At 35.8% G+C, this 22915-nt stretch overlaps 2 protein-coding genes across 2 annotated transcripts; both read left to right on the top strand.

Moving 5' to 3' along the window:
* Positions 1 to 4583: 4583 nt before the first annotated feature.
* Positions 4584 to 5012, top strand: LOC141673760 (uncharacterized). The gene has a single exon (XM_074480502.1). The coding sequence runs from the start codon at positions 4584 to 4586 to the stop codon at positions 5010 to 5012; it is 429 nt and encodes a 142-aa protein (XP_074336603.1).
* Positions 5013 to 8782: 3770 nt separating this feature from the next.
* On the top strand, positions 8783 to 9166 carry LOC141673761 (uncharacterized). Its single transcript, XM_074480503.1, has one exon. It carries the CDS (start codon positions 8783 to 8785, stop codon positions 9164 to 9166), a length of 384 nt encoding a protein of 127 aa, XP_074336604.1.
* The last annotated feature ends 13749 nt before the right edge of the window (positions 9167 to 22915 follow it).

Here is a 22915-nt window from a genome sequence, read left to right on the forward strand (position 1 = left end):
CATTATCCAGACCATTGCCAACTAACGGATGTCCAGTAACCGGTAAACCCAAGATATAGCTAACATCCTCCAGAGTCACTATCATTTCCCCTGTCTCATGAAGAAGGTGTTGGTCTCGGGATGCCACCTCTCCACATGTGTCGTAACAAGCCTCGCATCATTCTACAAAACCACACCCAGATTTGCAAACACACCAAAACCAATACTATGCAACAAGTCCTTCTGTGCATCAGACAAAACCCATTTACGCATGTTCTTGTTCCTACAATAACACTCCAAAGGACCCCACTCATGTCCCTCCCAAACATCCGAACTCACATGATACTCGTTATCCAAGATAATGTCATGACTAACTGGACCCTGCAATATGCTATTTATCCTAAAATAATATACATTCAATTTAATGTTAGATACTTCAACTAGACATTCCATATTTAAAATTGAGTGTATAATCACATTCACATGTACCAAAATAATTTCATAATACTTCCTAAAACAACTAGATATAAGTTGGACCACATACAACTCATCAAATACACGCAATATAGTTAACGTAAAATCTAACATGCCATTCTATAATCCAGTAAACATCATTGGAAAAGCAACAGATATCCCCCACAATTAGTCTAGTAACATGTCATTCTATAATCCAGCAAAAACATCATTACACATATAATACCTTAACTACAGTCAAGGACCAGCAGGAAAGCACATACTATCTGCATATACAAACACACTTGCATCGAACACTCACACAACTCTTAACAACAAAATGCTACACATTTTGCATCGAACATCAAATTTCCAGAACATATTACCACGTAATCGTACCCAAACAATCACAATGCTACACCACCAATCAATACATTACACAAAATTACAGTAAACCTAATCAATCCAGAGCTATAATTCACCAAAACAAAACACGAAAACTCACAATACGTCTGCAATCACAACCTTGGCAAATACGAGCAGTACCGGAAAATTGTATGTATACATACAAAGCGTATATGTAAACATACAAAATTCGCGAAACAGAATACACATAAATCGTATATGTAAACGTATATATATACATTATAATCGTTTTAAAGAAATTGAACCAATTAGAGTTTGATTATACATATAAATCATATTTATACATACAAAATGAATGAAAATACACACAAACAGAATAAAATCTGATTTTCATGAACCCTAACCCTAAAAACCCGAAAATTTCCTAATTTTAATGAAATTATAAATCTGGAAGGAGAAACGTGGGTGAAATCAACGAAAAATGATGGAATCGGGATGTGTCACAGTGTAATCGCCTGAAAATCGCCAACAATCGCCCATAATTTCAACTGAGTTCGATTATGTTTCAATAACTGTAAAATGGGTTCATTTTTCGGGTTAAACTGATAACAGGAAGTCTGCGTATATTAATAGCGGACGACAATTAAGGGTCTTTATGTCTTCACCCGTTCCGCGCATAATATACGCGGAAACACCTCCTTTCCGCTGGGAAAAAGCGCGGACAGGGAAAATATTTTTTTTTAAATCCTGGCCGTTGGATGAACAATCCAACGGCCAGGAAGTGATGTGCTGGTTAACAGTTCCCTAACACATGATTATCAGGGAACAGGACCCGTTGAAGTCAAGCTCCAAATTTCTTTGACCTTTCTTTTTCTCAGTTGTTTCATGCATCAGTAGAGCTTCCTCTTGAGCATTTCTTAGCTTCCTTTTTACTCCGTTAAACACTAACCATCAAATGACGACCCTTTCTTGTACGAATCAGCCCGAGCAGTTGAGTCAGGAACAATGATATTGACATCAGTATGGAAAAGCAACTTCATCTCTTCGAATCATTCTGACTTGATCAAGCCAGGCTGACTGTCACGGGAATCAAGAAGGTTGGTCATGATCCAATTAGGGTTTTCAGTCGAAGTTTTGGGGGATTCGTTGTGACTCTCAGAACTACGAGCAGATTTTTTGGCCATCGTTTGAAGAAGTAAGGAAGTTTGATTCTGTGATAGGGAAAGAAGGAGACTCGAAAAGACGTGGTGAACGAAAACACAAGAAAAAGATTGTGGGAATGTATATAGAGGGGAAGAGTATTGATAAACACGGGAGAGGGTTTCTTGGAAAACGAAAAGCCAGTGCATGTACATCCACCTGGATGATTAAGCGATTACCCAGGAAAGATATGGAGTCTGCTCACACTTGTCCATTTGTGACGATAGACTTTTGGTTTAAATACCAAATTAGAGATTTTATAAATTAAGTTTCCTTTATTATAAAATCTGGGGCTATTGTATACATGAAAATTGCAGACATGACGGAAGGAGTTCGCGGAAAAGACGAGAGAAGGCATGTCAGGACGGGAAGATGAGGAAGCGACGTGCACGAGAACAAACACATGACAACAGCGGGAAGAACCACGGACTTTGTCAAGCCAATCTCCGGTTTTTGAGGAGAACCAGTCAAGCAAATGCAACAAGATAACAACAATAATTTAAAATGGGAGATAAAGAAGGAAATGTGGGAGTGAAAAGAGGAACAACCTAGCAAAATGGGGATATAGCATAATTCAATCTTCCATAACAATATCAGCTCGAGCTCTTTGAAGAAGCTAATAAACACACATACACAGCAAACGAAAACTTCAACCTATAAACACATGTATAAACATCATACACGATTATTGTATTTGTTCATGTACGTTAACTTAAACACTTTGTAAATATAATCATTCATCTAGTGGATCACATTTTAGGTTGGGTACACAATCCTACCCATGGTTTTTTCCCGTTCTCAGGTTTTTCGCGTCACCAATTTCTTGTGTCTAGTTTATAAACGTTGTTTTTATTTATTCACATTACTATCAACACAATACCAATCTATCTTTAGCATTTAACCACACAAATTTCGGTAAAAATAATTGTCGTCGTCTGTGGGAAACTTGCTAAGGATTTGATTAACACATTATGATGGTAAACGACGGAGAACAGGTCGGAAACCAGGAAGGTGAAGCTGAAAATAACATGGAAATGGAAGTGACATTGAAATGACTATAAGACGAAATGGAGAAGATGCGTTCTGAGAATGAGTCACTGAAGAAAGAGCTGACTACAACCAAATCAAAAACTAAAACCGCGACGAAGAAGACAATCCCAAGTGTGATCAGGCGTTTGGACATGGATGACACAGATGAGTACGACCAACGTGAAGGGCCAACGAATGGGGGAGATGATATTATTGACATTGAAGACATGGAGGATGTGCCAAACAATGATGATGACATGAAAAAGAAATGAGATGAACAACGATACGAAGATCGTGATGATCGACAAGGGGATACTGACAGAAGAAGGTCACGTCACAGAAGCACCAGATCCCGAAATCAAATTGCAGAAGAATTCAAAAATGAATTACAAGAAGTGAGAGATTTGATCGAAAGAATTCCTGGCGTGCCGAAACCATTAGAGAAGGCGACTCCAACGAGCTATGCTAACTCGCCTGTCCATGACAACATTGCTTTGGTAAAAATACCAAAACGCTTCGCGGTGCCACAGATGAGACCAGATGATGGAACTAGTGATCCCTTAGAACACATTGCACAATATAAGCAACGAATGTTCACGGTATCCATTATGCATGATTTGAAGGAAGCTTGTATGTGCAAAGGTTTTGGTTCTACATTGTCAGGACCGGCTTTACAATGGTTTATAAATCTTCCACATGGAAGCATTAAGACGTTTGCCGATTTGGTAGACGCGTTCAACATGCAATTTGCTAGCAGCCGAGTATTCTAAAAAACCAACAGCGATTTATACAAAATCGTCCAACAAAATAGGGAGCCATTACGTGATTACTTGACAAGATTCAACAGAGAAAAAGTAACTATCACCAACTGTGACGTCCCTATGACTATTGAAGCATTCAGAAGGGGCTTAGAACGGGAATCTCCGTTGTACGAAGAGCTGACAAAATACCCTTGCAGAACGATGGATGACGTGCAAGACAAAGCTATGGCACAAGTGAGATTGGAAGAAGACATAATGGAAGATGACGGGAAGTACTACAAGCCATCAAGAAATATTACGACACCAAGCTCTAGGGAATACAAACCGTATACGAGACCTGACAGGGATGAAGTCTATGTTAACTCGACACGAGAATCTAACGAGTGGAAAAGAGAAGAACACAATGACTGAAGGAAGGACCCTAACCTGCCACCAACTTATGAAAGCTATGAATTCACAATAAAGCCTTCAGCCATGATGAAGGAATTTACCAAGTTGGGAGGTATATTCAAAATGGCCAGTGAAGTAAAACAAGCCTAAAACAAACCCGGACTCCAAACTATGGTGCGACTATCATGGAGACTACGGACATAAGGCCTATGACTGCGTAGCTTTGCTAAAAGAACTATAATTTTTAACCAGGAAAAGATATCTTACAGAGTTTATAACGTTAAAGAAAACTTCTTATGCCAGGAAGGATGTGTCACCTAGAAAGGACAACATGACACCACTAAGACAACCACCACCTCCACCATATCACAAGGTGATTAACTTCATTTCGGGTGGATCAGAGATATGTGGATCAACATATTCGCAATCCAAAAGAGCGTCTATAGAAACAGACATACGAGTTACACATGTGGGAGCTGGCAACGACAGTCTGCCATCTCAATGTTTGACGAGTCAGACAAAAGAAACATACGTGAACCACAACAAGACAGACTGGTTATCTCACTACCTGTGGGAAATTATTTGATCAAAGGAATATTGGTGGACAATAGGAGCTCTATCAACATCATGATGCTTGGCACTTTGACACATATGGGCTTGGCGGAAAGTGACATGATCAAGAAGTCGACGAAACTGGTGGGGTTTAGTGGTGAAACAAAACGCATATTGGGAGAAATCACATTGCCAATGTATGTGCAAGGTGTTAACCTCTTGGAAAAATTCTGCATAATAGATGTAGACTCGAGTTACAATATAATCATGGGAAGATCCTAGATCCATAACTTGAAGGCAGTTCCATCAACATATCACCAAGTGCTGAAATTCCCAACACCATGGGGAGCTCAAGAAATAAGAGGAGATCAAAACATGGCTCGGGAGTGCTACATGACATGTCTGAATCCAACCTCCCAACACCATGGAAATGAGACGCCTGTAGCTACAATTACAGGACCAGAATGCCTAGCTGAAGTAGACTTGAAGATGGGAGATAATAAAGTGTTAATAGAAGAAGATCTTTCCCCAACAATTGAAGCTAACTTGGTGAATTTCCTAACTACGAGATTGGATGCTTTTGCATGGGAACATGACGACATAACAGGAATAGATCCAAATGTCATCACACACAAGCTAAACGTTGATCCCAATTACACACCTGTTCAACAAAAATGAAGGGAGTTTGCAGCAGAAAGAAACAAGATAATAAACGACGAGGTGGAAAGGCTCATAAAAGCTGGAATGATTAGAGAAGTTGACTATACCGAATGGTTAGCAAATGTCATCATAGTCCAAAAGAAGAATGGGAAATAGAGAGTTTGTGTTGATTACACGGACTTAAACAAGGCTTGTCCTAAAGATCCCTATCCACTACCTCATACACAATGGTAGACTCGACTAGGGGTGAGCAAAAATCCGACAAAACCGAAACCGAAACCGAAAACCACTAAAAACCGATAAAAACCGAACCGTATAAATCCGAACCGAAACCGGACCCGAAAAATTAAAAACCGAAACCGGAACCGATTGCGCGGTTTTGGTTATACCTTAAAACTGAACCGAAAAGAACCAAAATCGATCCGGCTATTAAAATAAATTAATAAATTAATAAATAAATTATATAATTTTTAAATTTAATAAATACATAATTTTTATTATGAATACAAGTAATAAAAACTGAAGGTTTATTAGTATTTGAGTACTTGGGTTTCAGAGTATAATGCTAACTGGTCATAAGACTTCCATTTTTTTTTAAACACATAGATTACACGATGATTCAATCAAGTAGAAAAATGATCTCTACTCTTTGTAGAGACATGAGTTTACTAAATTATATTGATTAGTAATTCTAGATCAAGGGGCTATTTATAACCAAATCATTCTAAGTTAGCCAACCAGTGATATTTGATTGTAATATATAGGGTGAGGATAAATTGTTATTTTTGTGTCAAGACATGTGCCTTGCTTTGGCATACACTACTTAGCAGTTCCTCTCTCTGTTTTTAATACAAATCATATTTATTTTGTTAAATTTATGTGATGCGGTTTTAAATCCGAAACTGATCCTCTTGAACCGAACCGAGATTTTCTAAACCGAAACCGAACCGATGGTTTCGGTTGCGGTTTCGATTTTAAATTTTAAAAACCGAGGACATGCGGTTTCGATTTTATTCAAAAACCGCCCCGATCCGACCCGCGCTCTCCCCTAGACTCGACGGCTGGTCATGAGTTGCTAAAGTTCTTGGATGCGTCCAGTGTTTTCAATCAAATTAAAATGAAATCATCTGACTGTGAGAAGATTGCATTCATAACGGACATGGGGATATATTGTTACTTAGCCATGCCTTTTGGACTAAGAAAAGCAAGGGCTACATTTCAAAGACTTGTCAACAAAATGTTCAAGGACCAAATAGGGCAGACAATGGAAGTTTACATTGACGACATGGTTGTCAAGTCTGTCAATGCAGAAAATCACGTTCTTGATCTTCAAGAAGTATTTGATATAATAAGGTCATACAACATGAAGTTGAACCAATCAAAATGCAACTTTGCTGTGTCATCAGGAAAATTCCTTGGACATATGGTGACAAGGAGAGGAATTGAAGCAAGTCCAGAACAAATTAAGGCAATTTTCGAATTAAAAAGTCCATCAAACGTCAAAGACGTCCAAAAACTAACAGGACGGGTTGCAGCCCTAACAGGTTCATTTCGCATTCGTCGGACAGGTGCAAACTTTTTGATGACATGGTGATAAAGAACAAAGGATTCTTGTGGTCAGAAAAACACGAAGCTTCTTTGAATGACTTGAAAAGTTATCTAACTACACCACTACTCTTGTCCAAGCCCATTCAAGGAGAGGACTAGTGGTGTCCTTGTAAAAGAAAGTGAAGGTGTCCATTCGTCTGTGTATTACATCAGCAAGATCTTGGTAGATGCGGATAAAAGGTACACATATCTTGAAAAGTTAGTACTTGCATTAGTTATGACTTTCACTAAATTAAGACATTATTTTGAGTCACCCAAAATACATGTTATGACGAACTTCCCTTTGAGGAATGTTTTGAGTAAACCTGATCTGACGGGAAGAATGGCAAAGTGGGCAATACGCCTAAGTACTTACGACATCATGTATGACACGAGGACTACAATAAAGTCATAAAATTTAGCTGACTTTGTGGATGATTTTAGTCAAAGCCAAATGACAGACGCTGAGCAAGAATTTCAGCAAGTTCTTTCAAGAGTAGACGTGAAGCCTTGGATGTTGTACACAGATGGAGCATCAAATGTCAATGGAACGGGATTGGGGCTTGTCCTCAAATCGCCACAGGGGGATATGATAGCTCAGTCAATATGCTGTGACTTTAAATCCACAAACAATGAAGCTGAATATGAAGCACTAATCATGGGAATCACAATTGCTAAAGACATGAAGATCAAAACTATTGACGTTAACTGTGATTCGCTACATATCGTTAATCACGTCAAGGGGTCTTATGAATCCAAAGATCCCAAGATGGTCGCATACCTGGACATTACCAATAGGTTAACCAATCACTTCGAGAACTTCAGCATACAACAGGTTCCAAGGGAAAATAACGTATAAGCTGATGCATTAGCCGAATTGGGAGCTGTGTCCAAGGGTTTAGATTTAAACAACATCCCAGTGGTCCATATCATGAAGCCTGCTATGGGAAGACTGTTTCCGGAATCAGAAATAATGACTCTCGATCAACGTGATGATAATACCAGCGAAGACGCAGACAGTTGGATGAAAACATACAAGGATTATTACAGTTTGGAACAATGCCAACCAACAACAATGAAGCAAGGATCCTCAGGATGAAGGCGTCAAGGTTTACGATCATAGTGGGGAATTATTCAAAAATTCCTCCACGGGGCTGTTACAGAGATGTCTGAAAAAACATGAGGCAGACATGGTACTAAGGGATGCACACGAAGGAGAATGTGGGAATCACACTAACGGAAGAAATCTTTCTTTAAAAATTATACGCTTGGGTTACTATTGGACGACACTAAGACAGGATGCCCAAGATTACGCAAAAAGATGTGATGCCTGCCAACGACATGCACCTTTCATACATCAACCGTCTGAACATTTTACCATGTCCATTCCATCTTGTCCTTTCATGAAGTGGGAAATGGATATCATGGGAAAAATGCCACGTGCACCAGGACAAAAGGTGTTCATGTTGGTCATGACTAATTATTTCTCAAAGTGGATTGAAGCGGAGGCGTTCAAGCAAGTGACGTCAAAAGAGGTAATTGCATTCATTAAAAGAAACATTATTTGTAAGTTTGGTGTGCCATCCGAGATCGTTTGTGACAATGGGTCGCAGTTCATAAGTGACAAAACTGAAATGTTTTGCAAATGTTGGAACATTAATCTGATTAAGTTGACACCAAGGTATCCTTAAGCCAATGTACAAGCTGAGTCAAGCAACAAAATCATGATCAACAATCTAAAGTGACGATTGACGTCATGCAAAGGAAAGTGGGCTGAAGAACTGCCTTGGGTGTTGTGGTCGGACATGACAACTCCAAAAACATCTACAGGACAGACACCATCCAGTCTAGTCTATGGCACTGAAGCCGTGTTACCAACAGAGGTCATAATACCAACAACAAGATATGGTCTCTTGACGAGTGACGTGAACAACACAGAGTTGTCACATGACAAAGACACTGTGGATGAATTGCGAGAAATGGCAAAAAATCGGTTGATTTCTTATCAACAAAGGGTGGATAATACCTACAACAAACATGTTCACATAAGAACTTTCCTTGGCGACATGGTGCTGAGAAAAACGTTCCAAAACACTATGGACGTGACGACAGGGAAATTTGCTGACACTTGGGAAGGTCCTTACTTCATTGATGTCGTCGTTGGACGTGGGGCTTATCGATTGTCTTAAGTATGGAAGGGACACAAGTACCGAGAAGCTGAAATGCTTTGCATCTAAAACTTTATCACGTGTAAGTTTTCTATCTCATCTTTTTAAGTTTCTGTTCTTAGAAGTCGTTGATCAATAATTCGATTAGGACATAGTTAGTTGTTGGTAGTCTTTTATGTTTGGCATGACATTGTTTGCTATTTTTCATTATTTGCTTTTGATGAATTATCTATGAAAGATCGATTTTGTGTTCAACTCGCTATGAGCTACTTTACCATGCGATATGATTATGCTTACATTTTCAAATTATTAATTCAAATTCTGAATTACACTACTATACATATAGGATTATGCTCGCTCATTCAGTTTGATTATACACTCCTATTTTCATAAAATTCTACAACATTATTATACAATTGTATATAGTGATGAAACACACTTGACGAATGTAGTTGACAACAAAGTACTATGACATCTATTACGATAACTACGATGTATACATATCGTGATAACATTCCACGAATTTATGTATAACTACTTGGTGTGTTTCAAGAGGGAATAAGGCCTTTTAACCACCCTACGAGTGCATGCATAAATGAATTATTACGAAACAAACAAACAGTAATGAAATAACATATTTTGACGGCAAGATAAAACGAAGTACATTAACGACACGACTATATTTGAAAATCCGCTTAAGGAAACATATATGACGAAAAGGAATAAATCTTACTTTCCGGATGAATCTAACAACTTTCTTTCCTAAGAGTTGTATAGATAAATTCAATGAATAAGAGATTAACATTCAAATATCCACAAAACACTATCAAATCATATGCCATCTTACAATGACGGAAACTACAATTGGTCTGACAGAGTAGATCAAACAATAAATTCAAGAAAATAAATAATTTAAGATGACAAGGAAATACGAATAAGGCCCGAAATTGACAAGATGGATATAATAACGAATATTCGACGATAAAAACTAATGCCGAAAGGGAAATTAAAACCATGATTCCACGCCTAAATGGCGAAACAGGAATCTATCGTAGCAAGGATTAAAACCAAAGTACGAAATAGAAAGACAAAACAAGTTCAAAACAGGAGCAGAATATCAACTGTCTTCTTTTGGGGATTTCATCTCCACATCATCACTGAGGACTTCAAATTCATTCGACGGAAAGGCGTCATCAGGAAACTCTTTGTTATAGATCTTGACGGTCTCAAGCACGTCCCAAGTCTTCCACTCTCTCCTATGGAACTCCAACATGGTGTCAACCCGGGTCCTCATGATTTGGTGATGGACAATCTTCTCAGCATCAGAACGCAAGTCATGTTCAATAGACTGGACTTTGTGGAGAATTCGTCAAATTCCTTCTGAAGATCGTTCATACCAGCTAATCTCTCTTTGGTGAGGTTTTCCGTAGCTCCAAGCTTTTTGACACAAGATTTATGCTCCGCTTCAAGTTCCTTGGCCATTTGCATTTTATGGTTGTAGACTTCGCGAGCCACTAAAATACATTGGAGTGTCTACATGAAATAGGGAGATACATATGTTAACAAATATTAATAGAAGATACTATGCAATAAAGGAAGAAAAGAGAAACGTACATAAAGAGAAAAGGCTTGACTTATATGAAAAGAGTTACCAGCAGCATTGTTAAGAACATCCTCGAGCTCTTTGGCAGAAAGCTCTTCCATTGATTGGGGAAGCACCATATCATCAAGAAAGTGGGCAAAAGTGCGAGGGTCGACATGGACAGTATACCTCTGAGTCAGGAGTGGCATGGGGATATCAGAGCTGATGGTAGTCATAGATGGGTTGACTTGAACTTTCTTAGTCAGAGGGCTAGTGGGAGGACTTAACAGGGGACTTGACAACATGGGAGCCTTGGATGATTCAATTTCAGTAGATTTCTCCTCACGAGATCTCTTATTAAACAAGTTTTTTCCAGAATCAAAAGGGGCTTAATGATGGGGGGCTTAAACTCTACAATTAAAAAACAAGGCTCAATCCAGGATAACAAGAGAATCCAAACAGATAAAGCCAACAAGAGATATGTCATGAAAGAAAGAAAATGACATATACTGTAATATCCCATATTTTCAAATATTAATATTATTATTGTTTGGAATTGTTTATGTAATTTTATATGAATTTTAGTGAATTATATGATAATTGGAATTGATGTTTGGGTGTTTATATGTGATATTATTTAAGTATTTGAATTATTATATGTCTAGAATAATATATAGATAATTGTGATATTTTTATGGTAATTTTTGGACTGTTATATGATTTTATAATGATTTATAAATTTATTAATTATTTTATGAATAATTACCAAAATTATTTTATAAAGCCGGGAATCGTCCAACTTCAACTGTTTTTGCGTTTTTACATCCCGAAACACTTCCGAAAACTCCTTTCTAACCTAATCTGATAATTCCGGACATTTTCCGTATTTTAACTTTTTCGATTCGGATTACGGTTTGACCCGTGCGCGACCCGGCGCAAAATTTTTGGTACGATAACCATTTCGATAAATCAACAAAACTCGTATTCTCGAGAGACGGGATATTTTTACATTATTTTCGTATATGGTATTTTATAAAAAACTCGGTTTTGATAATTATCCAATTCTGGTATTAAATTGTATCGTTTTATAGTTACTTAGCGGCTAAGTAATCAATTTTTGGATCGTTTTGTAGTTACTTAGTGGCTAAGCAACTAATTTATCGATCCAAAATGATCCAGAACGAACCAATATTCCGTAAATATAAATAGCCTATTTCTTATTTCATTTATTCATTTGTAACCAGTAAAAATACAGTAAATACAGAGAAAAACCCTAGAAACAGATACGTTCCTGAGAATCAATCGTACAAACGAAGGCGTTATCGAACTCCGATTCGGGCGTGCAGCATATCAAAACGAAGCTGTCGAAATCTTCTTTCTGAACCAGTCATCAGTTTTTACCCAGAAATCAAGGTATTTTTCTGATTTAATTATTTAATTCGAATTATTAAGTGAATAAAATATGAAATTTTGCAGACGTGATTATCTGAGTGTTTACGTGATTATCTGAGTGTTTTGATGATTCCATGTTGTAGAGCATGTTTTTCTGGTCAATTTCATATATTATACTTCAAAAATAGAGTTCAATATCATGTAGTAATTGAAGTTTGATTTTCTGAAAATCATTTGAAAATGTGTTCTTGGTGTTCTTGAAGAGTTCTGAGAATCAAACCCAAATTTGAAGATGTTATTGAACACCAAATCACAAGTATTTGTAACCGTTGTGAAGCCCTTGATATGTTCTACCTATTTCAACAATCAACTCGTTTAAACGAGTGGTAATTTTCAAATTCGTATTTTAGGGTTCATATCCCGATTTGGGTTTTGATTGAATAATATTTGAATGATTTTGATGTGATAATTAGCTTCTACATGTTATTTGCAACCGATTTATACTATTATTTTGTTCGTTATATTACTAAAGCGATTGAATCGAGTTTTTGCTTATTTTATTTTATTCGTTTTAAATTTCGATTTTTCAGTATACATGGAGGTTGGTTGATGCTTATGATTATATGAACTTGTTGTATAGTTCATGAGCTGTGTTTTGCGATTTATTTCGTCTGATTTGGTAATGGATTCGTCGAAAACGTTGTTTGGCCGGAAAAAGCTCGTCCTTGCCGGCTTAATGGCGATGGCCGGAAGCTGGGTTCGATCGCCGGTGTTCATCCCGGCCCGGATGGGTGGGGGTGACCCGGTTCCGACCCGTTTTCTGATTTAAACTGACCCATTTTTTATTTATTTTCCCCCAAATTTCTCATCTGAATTATGTTTCTGAAAATTCAGTTTTAAAAATAATTCAAAAATCATGTTTTAATTGCTAAAAAAATTCATTTTTATTTTAAAAATTATTATTTTAATTCTGAAAATTTATTTATAATTCAAAAATAAATCCAAATTATTTAGTTAATTAATTTTAATTGATAATTAATTATTTAATTAATCAATTAATTTAAATATTATTTGATTAATTAATTTAATTAATTATTAATTAATTTTAATTGATTATTTAATTATTTATAGATTTAATTAATTATTATTGATTTAAAAATTCCGAAAAATAGTTTCGAACTTTAAAATATTATTTTAAATTATTTTCCAGGCTCGATAATTCTTATAAAATTATTTTCGGGTGTTCGAGCCCTATTATTTAATTATTAAATGAGTCGGAGACCGTTTTAATTCCGAAAAATATTCAAAAATTCATAATAAATCAACCGTTCATCCGTTTAATACGAAACGAAGGCCTCTAGACTCAGAAAAATATTTCGCTTTTAATAAAAATACTTTCAAGACCCAGATCTTTTTATTTCGAAAGGTCGCTTGTTTTACAAGTCATTCTGAGTTAATTTTTTATCGATAAATCATATTTTGACCCGATTTCCGTTTTAAACGTATTGAGTCGAACCTTTTGGCGAACCGAGTCATATGTGATATGAATTATGTGATATGTGAGTTACATGTTTACGTGCTATGTGAATTATGTGCGTACGTGGGTCAAGAGTCTTGTGTTTGACTGTCTTCTTTATGTGCGGGTTGTCGTATGGGTAGATGTTAGGGTTTTGTCGCGTAGTTCATCGAGTTATTATCGTTTAGACGATTAAAACTATATCTTTTAATTATAGATGCGGATCATTCGAGTTGATCAGGACCAGATGGATTGGATGAAGACTAAAGCTGAATAGTATGGAATATTGAAGTGCAGCACTGCATGAGCAGCAGGCCAAATGATTAGGAGAATAAAGACAGTGATGTTTTGAGACAGAATATCAAATACATGTGTCGTTGCGAGTGTGACCAACTGCTAAAACCCAAAGGCAAGTATCCCTATCATCACTTATTTTTTAAGTGATATTTATTTTAAATCTTCTTATGCAAATATTGTTTTCCCTATTCTCAGTTCGGAATAGATAAATGTTTTACATATCGTTGAATTAAATAATTCTGTTTATACAAGTACTCTTCTGTTATTCTATGTTCAGAATAGCTAAGTGATTTTACTTATCAAATTACTGGATTTATAAATGTTTTGGATTTTGAGAAAAGTGATTTGGTTGCGAGTATTCCTGCCCAAGTGAATGGGGGAATAAAATTATTTTGGGTGTCAATTATTATGACCCCTTTTCAATAAAAGGTTTTAAGATTGGATCATAATTGCGTAAGTGACCGGGACGGACGGTCCAGCGGAGGGCTATTTCTAAGTGTCATATGGAATATTATGACACAATTTTTGCCACAGGCAGGTATATTGCCTTTTTGTTTGAGTACTCCTGTTTGGGGACATGTTTCTACGAATCATGACCTTGTGCTATCACACGGGCTGATCAGCATGTGATAGTACGTCCGTCGGAAAATGATCCCAATCCAAATTATCATATCATTTTTGATATTCATAGAATAAATATTTTATCAACTGTTCTGTTTTGGATTAACGGTGAAATACAGTTTTGATTCAGTTTCTGATTTATGATGATACTTACGTTGTTGTTCAATATCAAAGGTGGTATTAGTATAGATGATTGATGTTGACTTCAGTATAGGTGTTGTGAGCATCAAAGTTCGTATTGATATCTAATTTGATATGACAGCAAAATAAGTAATAATTTGAAGAGTTCGGTTTTGAGTAAAGTTTATGATTCAATCCATAATCATTATATCTTGTTATTATTGTTTACGATATTTCCGTAAACACTGTTTTACGAGTTTGATTCTCGTCAAGATTCAAAATATTGCTGAAGCATTTCGCTCAAAAATATCAAAATGGTTTTGAATACAATTAAGGAATCAATTATGGGGTTCCTCAACTAAAATTTTATGATTCAGCAATTATGATTTTAAAATGTTCTGCGCTATTGCAGATGTCGGTTTTATATCAAAATGACCCGATATTTACTATAATGAACTTGCTGAGCATTTCTTTCGCTCATACTTGTCTGTTTTCAAATTTAACCTCCAATGAGGATTAGCTTGCGTTGTTTAGCTGCGTAATTCAAGGAAGCAAAAAAGAAGCTTTTGGAAGGTGGTTGGTCCAGGGTTTGCGAACTAGTGTAAGTTTTATTGTATAAAGTTGTTTATATTATATTATATTATAGTTGTGTATTTTATTTGAGCCTAATATACTTCATTTCAAAGTTATACTAGTGGGTTTAGTTTTGAGTTGGAATTTATTGAAAAAGAGTTTTAAAAGAAAGTGAAAAATTTATTGATGGAATATGGAATTTTTGTTTCTAGAACTGTTACCTTAAAAGATCTTGGATTAGTTTGGGGTCATTTATGACAAATATCTTCCGCTGGCATTTGTGTGTTGATTAAACAGGTTAAATTGGATTAAAGTTTCATAGTGACGAACAAATATCCCTTGACCCCGGATTTGGGGGCGTTACATATACCTTTGGCGTACTTACGTCCTGTACTCATCCCAACGTCCTGGTCGCTCTTGGGGCTCTCCAAAGCCTGAGAGGACAAACTTTGAATCGACTAAGATGGCTTGACGGCAGCAGAAACGATTAACTTACCACTGGTCTTATATGCAATAGTCTTGGATCCGGTTCTTTTCAAAACACCAGTTTCACTCCTTACTTGGGACCCCTTCATGTTAGCAACAAACTCATCCACATTAACCTTGCCGTCACTTCGGATGGGGTGACCAAGGCAATTAGGTCATAGTCTCTCAGAGACTGGTAGAGCTCGAATCTTATCAACAATAACTTTTGTTACCTCATCATTTTCATTGAGTTCAAAGTCAAAATCTATGGGAGAAGAAGACCATTAAGTATTGACTCGATAAAAAGCATATTAACAAAGCAACAAATAAAGTTACGATACTATGAAGAAGTAATGACATGACAACATAAAAGAGACATAAACCGATCAAGTGCAACAGATAATGAATGACAAAAAATAGTGTATGAAAGAGAACAAGACAAGGAGATAACCTGCATTATTCCAGTGTTCAAGGAAATAACCGACATCTTCACCTAATGTCCTCTTCTCAGCAAAGACGTAGTCTTTCTTCCAGTTTCTGTCACTGACTGTTTCATTGTTAAGTATTAATGGATTTTCAGTGTCCTTGTTGGTAAAACCAACCCTGCAATTACTGAACTTCTTGAGACTATAAGAGTACTTCACCACCTCGACATCAATGTTCAACTCGTGCTTCTCTTCAATGGCATCAAGACAGGCCAAAACCCTCCATGCGACATCAATCGAGGAGATAAATTCAAGGCAGTCAACACACCAACGATAAACTTGGAAAAAGGGAAAGTCCAATGTCAAACGGGTAATAGTAAAAACATACCCACCCTTTCTTGTACGAATCAGCCCGAACAGTTGAGTCGGGAACAATGATATTGACATCAGTATGGAAAAGCAATTCATCTCCTCGAATCGTTCCGACTTAATCAAGCTGGGCTGACTGTCACGGGCATCAAGAAGGTTGGTCATGATCCAATTAGGGCTTTCAGTCAAAATTTTGGGATATTCGCTGTGACTCTAAAAACTACGAGCAGATTTTTTGGCCTTCGTTTGAAGAAGTAAGGAAGTTTGATTCTGTGATAGGGAAAGAAAGACTCAAAAAGTCGTGGTGAATGAAAACACAAAAAAATGATTGTGGGAGTGTATATAGAGGAGAGGAAGAGTATTGATAAACACCGGGGAGGGTTTCTTGGAGAGAAAATAACAAGTGAGATGGACTTAGTGAAAGAATAACAAGTGGTTTTTTCCGAGAGAGTGAAATATTTTTTTAAAAATGTGTAAAGTGTTTGAAAATGTGCGCCTTAGAAGACAAAAGTGTGGCAATATTTCCTCTCCCTGGGAAACAAATAAAAATTCTTTCAGTCTTGCACGCTTTTGATATTTTTGAGATGAAGGCTGAAATACTTTTTACTTTTCGAATCAGTATCTATAACTCTAAGAGGGATACAATAAGAATGTACAAGTCATATGTGGCTTGGTCACTGTGAAGGGCTTAATTTTTTTAGTTTTTTGCATACCGGGATGTGTTTTTTTCAAGAGCACATATATTCACTATATACGTTATACTTACTAAATTATTAGAGACTGCATGAAATTTTTATAATAAGTTATACGTATATAATTATTGGTGCCATTGGATGTGTTTCTAATAATAGCCTAGCAAAGAGTAGTTCTTTTTACTGAAATGATTTTATAATGCATCTGCTAGTGATACCAAGGTCTTCTTCCCATGCATGATATGATATTGTAGGCACTGATAGTGATAGTTATACCATAGCAAAACTTTGCACACAATTCAAATGCTTCAGTTCCACCAGGTAATTCTGGGAGAAGGACTACTTGTGATAAAGATTCAGGTGATTCAAAGCATTGTTGCTGAAGGCGCAAACACTTTGACAGCAGAGGAAACTGTACAACAAAAGATCTATAATTGCTAAATCATACAAAACTAAGAAATATATAGCTAACCAAACTAAAATCCTTTTAGAACTTCTAGATAAGACCTCACCTTGTGAAGCATATATCTACTTCCTTCAACTTGCACTATAAGATCAGTAACAATCTCCGACGATACTGACCTGCATCAGCGAAAACAGGCCTCAGATAACCAACTATAATACAAATTATGCAGTAACACAATTGTCTCATGTTTATCTTACCTTACACCCTCAGTAGTACGGAAAGTATCTGGCCGAGATCCAAGTTTCATGAACTTCATGTCTAAAACTTCCTTGCTTTTCGATTTTTGACTCCCTTACAATTATCAAGTCATTATACCATGTTAAATTACATGGCCCAAACTTCTGACAATTGAATGCTTCAGCTTTAATACAGTAGTGACCACAAAGACTTCTTTCCAAGAAAAAGAAATAGATAATGCCCAATCTTGACCACTTATTCAAGCTGCCAATTTCTTCTGTATTTATTTTCAAAATCCTGCAACCTACAGAAATAAGATTCAGGCCCCAACCAGTAGGCAAGAAATCCTGAGAAATCTTGACATGGGTCATTTCGAAAACCTCATGATGTAATTTATATCAAAATTGGGCAAGCTGACAGAAATCCAAGAAGATCAAACACTGCAAAATTTGGCAACTTAGTCTAATTTCATACTTCATTTGCCATAGACATGCAGCAATCAAAATCACAGGTACAAAATTTATCAATTCAATCAAATCTTCACCATATGCATGGCCAATAAAAACTAAACAAGATTTAACTCTAAGCCTAATGAAAATGATCATCAATCAAAAAGATAAAAGCATATAAAAACTAACCTTGAATTTCAAGATTTTCGAGATTAAAGTTGCTAACATATCATTACTAAAGTTAAGCTATAGTTAGAGACAAATGAAGAAATAGTAGCATTAAACTGTACACAACATTAGTACAGGAAGTATAACAGATTACAGACCTCTTATAGCGTTTTCTGCTCTCTTTCTTTCTGCTTCTTCATTTGCACTAGTGCTACGCTTAGAGGTAATCTCTGCTTCTTCACAGGCTAATGCAATAAACAACATAGGCATCGTCACATGTTTCTAACATAATATGGATCCCAGTTCAAGATAAGTTCCAAGTTCCTGAATACATATAAGACAATCACCTTTCCACCCAGAGAAACAACTTTCTTGTTTTCCAACTCCTTCCTCTCTTTCCACGTCATATGTTTCTTACTTACTGTGGTATAACATTTGAAGCATAACAATTAGGCCAATAAACAATTCTCGCATACTAAATAATGACGCCAGATGAACTTCAGATCAGTATAATCATTAAAAATATCCAACAACCGAACACATTAGCTCAAATTCCAGATTAACAAAGTCGTAAACACTTCTCACTACTAATACTCACTATCATAAAACTCGTTATAGAACAAAAGACTTATAACATTAAATCACAAGGTAAACAAGTGACCATTAAACCGCCAGAACAAAAGAAGAAAACATTTACCAAAAGACTCAATATCCTTCATTATCGACCTTATATCCATATTGGGGCTTGTTAGATCCATAGAACTTGAAGACGCCACGTCTTTCTGCCCGTGCTTCTTTCTCGACATTTCCGATTTCTTATTCATCTGAAACATACAAAAATCAAAAACAGGGTCAAATAAAAATCCTAAAAAATGCATATAGATAATAAAAAACAAATTCAAATTCAAAATAAATAAATTAAAAGCACAAACATGTAACTCTAACATATCCAAAAAGCACATATCGACAAATTCACAGCAGGCAACATAAAATTATGTGTAGGTAGACATAAAATCAACCTAAACGACTTAATTATTATCTTTTTAAGCCCAGAAAATAGAAATAAAAAACACAAATTTTTATAACAGATATAAATTAACAGGCAATAAATGATTATCTATGCGCATATAACAACTGAGTGTGATTAAAAGGGGATATATAAAGAATATATGAGCAGAAAGTACCTTAATTTGGTTGGAATTGAATTAAGATACAGAGGTTAAGCTAGCTAGGGTTTTGAGAGACCAGAAGTGAGAGAGTCGGGTTGGGGCAAGACAAAGATTACCGGGTTTTAACAGATTCAGCTTGGGCTTGACTCGATTTAAGATGGGCTTCTAATAACCTAAAGCTTCTCTCTGTTTAAAACCAAATTAAAAAATATCAGATTTAGTACCTCTTTTAAAAAATTAGTTATTACTTTAAAATATTAGTTTAAAATTTTTGGATTTTGCAAAAAGATAAAATTTTTACAGTTTTTTTTTTTGAAAAGTTGTGTTTTCAATAATGTGATTTACAACAACTTTAATCGTAAGAAACATAATTTCACTCTCTCAAACGCATTGCTAATATAGTAATATTTCATTGCATGCATAGAAACATGGAAAAGAGCTCTCTACATTATCAAATTTGGTTTTTTCTCACCTGTTATATGTTTTCTCCCCTCATAGAAGTATAACTTACTCTGTTAAGTGTTCATTAGGTATCATTTATTTTTCCTCCATAGCAGACCTATAGCTACCCCTGTAATTTATTTCCCAAATCCATCCCCAAAGGCCTGAAATTCATGTCTCTGGACAATCTTTTGATTATACCGTCTGTTTATTCCAAGTATGAAGCCCTTGTCTAATAGAATTAGTGTGCTTGTGTACCATAGATAAGCAAGTGTTATACACAACGTTGTATATGTTAGAGTAACAAGTTAGGCCTATGAAATCCCTATTAGTTTGATAATGGTCCATCATTCAATTGTTAAATTGCATTTGTAGACAATATGGTTAAAATTTTCAATGTTTAGATCTACATTACGAGCAGCAGGTAGTGAGTAGTGTGTTGTAGAAAAATGGAGGATAACTTGGATTATTCTGAAATCTTGACAAACAATTTCAGATTGAAACAATTTGGTGGTTATCCAAACTTTTCAACCGGATAAAATCAGAATATAAGAACAGAGAATGATTTATTTTGTGTGAATTCAACAATCAACCTTTTATTTTTTCTATCTCAATGACCAAATCTGTTGCAAGTATTATATAGGTGTCCAAAAGACATGTCCTAAAACACATCCATACATGTCGAAAAGACATGTCCTAAGACACATCCATACATATCCAAAAAACATGTCCTAAGACACATCCATACATGTCCAAAAGACATGTCCTAAGACACATCCATACATGTCCAAAAGACATGTCCTAAGACACATCATTTGAGGTATGTGGTTGTGTCTAAAAGACATGTTTTTTCACATTAACACGAACCCCCGTCAATACCGAAAATCATAATAAACTCAAACAAGCATGCACTCCGCACTCTCCCGACTTGTTTGATGAAATATTATAATCACATTGGTCAACTAGTTAATCCAATTACACTAAAATATCTAACAATCCTCCCCCATTTTAGCGTAATCCATGATTAACTAAACAAAATCACAACAAACAACAAATTTATGCATAAATGAAATATCATGACGATTGAATTTCATATTAGTATATTACACATTCCAAATATTCGAATATCAAGTTATCACAACTGATTGAACCTCTGTTATTCATAATGAATACATGAAGATAATATACACATAAATTTACATTCTCAAATGTTCTCACTTGACACTATCTTTTACTAGCCTTGTGTCCTAATCCTTCATAAGCATAATAAAGTCAAGTCATAACTTCTTGAAGCGGCTAAACTTCATGCTCACATAGGTAGCTCTTTTATTCTTGCACCTGCATATGCAATTTTTCAAAAGAACTATTAAGAAGATAAACTTCAACCTCCTCAACTTGCAGGTCTGAACACATACCTTGGGATGATACTATAATGTGTTCCAATCTCTAGATGTTAAGCTTTCCGTATTGAATTCAACATCTAATGTCATATTATATGGGAATTGCGTATCTCAACATGAGAAATTTTAGATGGACTTTAATCCCACCCCTACAACCGATTTGTACACAAGATCTCTTCTCAACCCTTTGGTCAAATGATCGGCTAAATTATGTTGAGTTCTTATAAACTCCACTGATATAACACCATGCATGATAAGCTCTCGAATCATGCTGTGTCTAACACCTAAGTGTCTGGACTTGCATGTGTACACTTCTCTATAAGCATTAGCCAAGGCAGACTCACTATCACATCTGATAGATATGGGAGATATCGGTTTAGGCCACAATGGAATTTCATAAATCAGATTTCTTAGTCATTCATCTTCTTTACCAGCAGTTGATAATGCTACAAACTCAGATTCCATTGTTAAGTTAGTAATGCAACTCTATTTTTTTATGCCCAAGAAATAGCACCTCCCCCAAGAAGGAATACACAACCACTCGTGGAAGAATGATCTTCTTTATCACAAATCCAACTTGCATCTGAATGACCTTCAAGAATCGAAGGAAATCCAGTATAAGTCAAACCATAATCCATGGTTCCTTTTAAGTACTTGAACACTCGGCTTAAAGCTTGCCAATGATGTGAACTTGGTTTGCTAGTAAACCTACTAAGCTTACCAACAGCATAGGTTATATCTGGCCTAGTGTTTATCATGGCATACATGAGGCTACCAATCGCTCTTGAGAATTCAAGTTGAGATACTACAACTCCTTTACTAGATACTAGCTTAAGACTAGGATCAATAGGAGTGCTAACTGGAGAACAATTATTAAAGTTAAATCTTTTCAGAATCTTCTCAATATAATGAAATTGAGAAATTGAAATACTATTTTTCGTACGCTTGATCTTTATACCAAGAATCATCTCAGCCTCTCCCAAGTCTTTCATGTCAAAATTAGATGACAAAAATTTCTTGGTTTTATCCACTTGATTTTGGTCAGTACCAAAAATCAGCATATCATCTACGTATAAGCAAATTATAACTCCTTTACTAGAAGCATCAAACTTGCTATATACACATTTGTCTGCTTGGTTAAGAAGAAAATCATTAGATAAAACCACACTATCAAATTTTTGATGCCAATCTTTTGGTGCTTGTTTAAGACCATACAAATATTTCTTCAATTTACACACCTTGTGCTCACTACCAGGCATAACAAACCCTTCCGGTTGTTTCATATAAATCTCCTCATCTAATTCACCATTCAAGAATGCAGTTTTTACATCCATCTGATGAATTAAAAGGTTGTGTATAGATGTAAGTGTTATCAACAACCTGATAGTAGAAATCCTAGCAACAGGAGCATAAGTATCAAAGTAATCAATACCTTCTTTTTATCTAAA

This window comes from Apium graveolens, chromosome 7 (assembly GCF_009905375.1).
Source record: "Apium graveolens cultivar Ventura chromosome 7, ASM990537v1, whole genome shotgun sequence".
NCBI classification, from domain to species: domain Eukaryota; kingdom Viridiplantae; phylum Streptophyta; class Magnoliopsida; order Apiales; family Apiaceae; genus Apium; species Apium graveolens.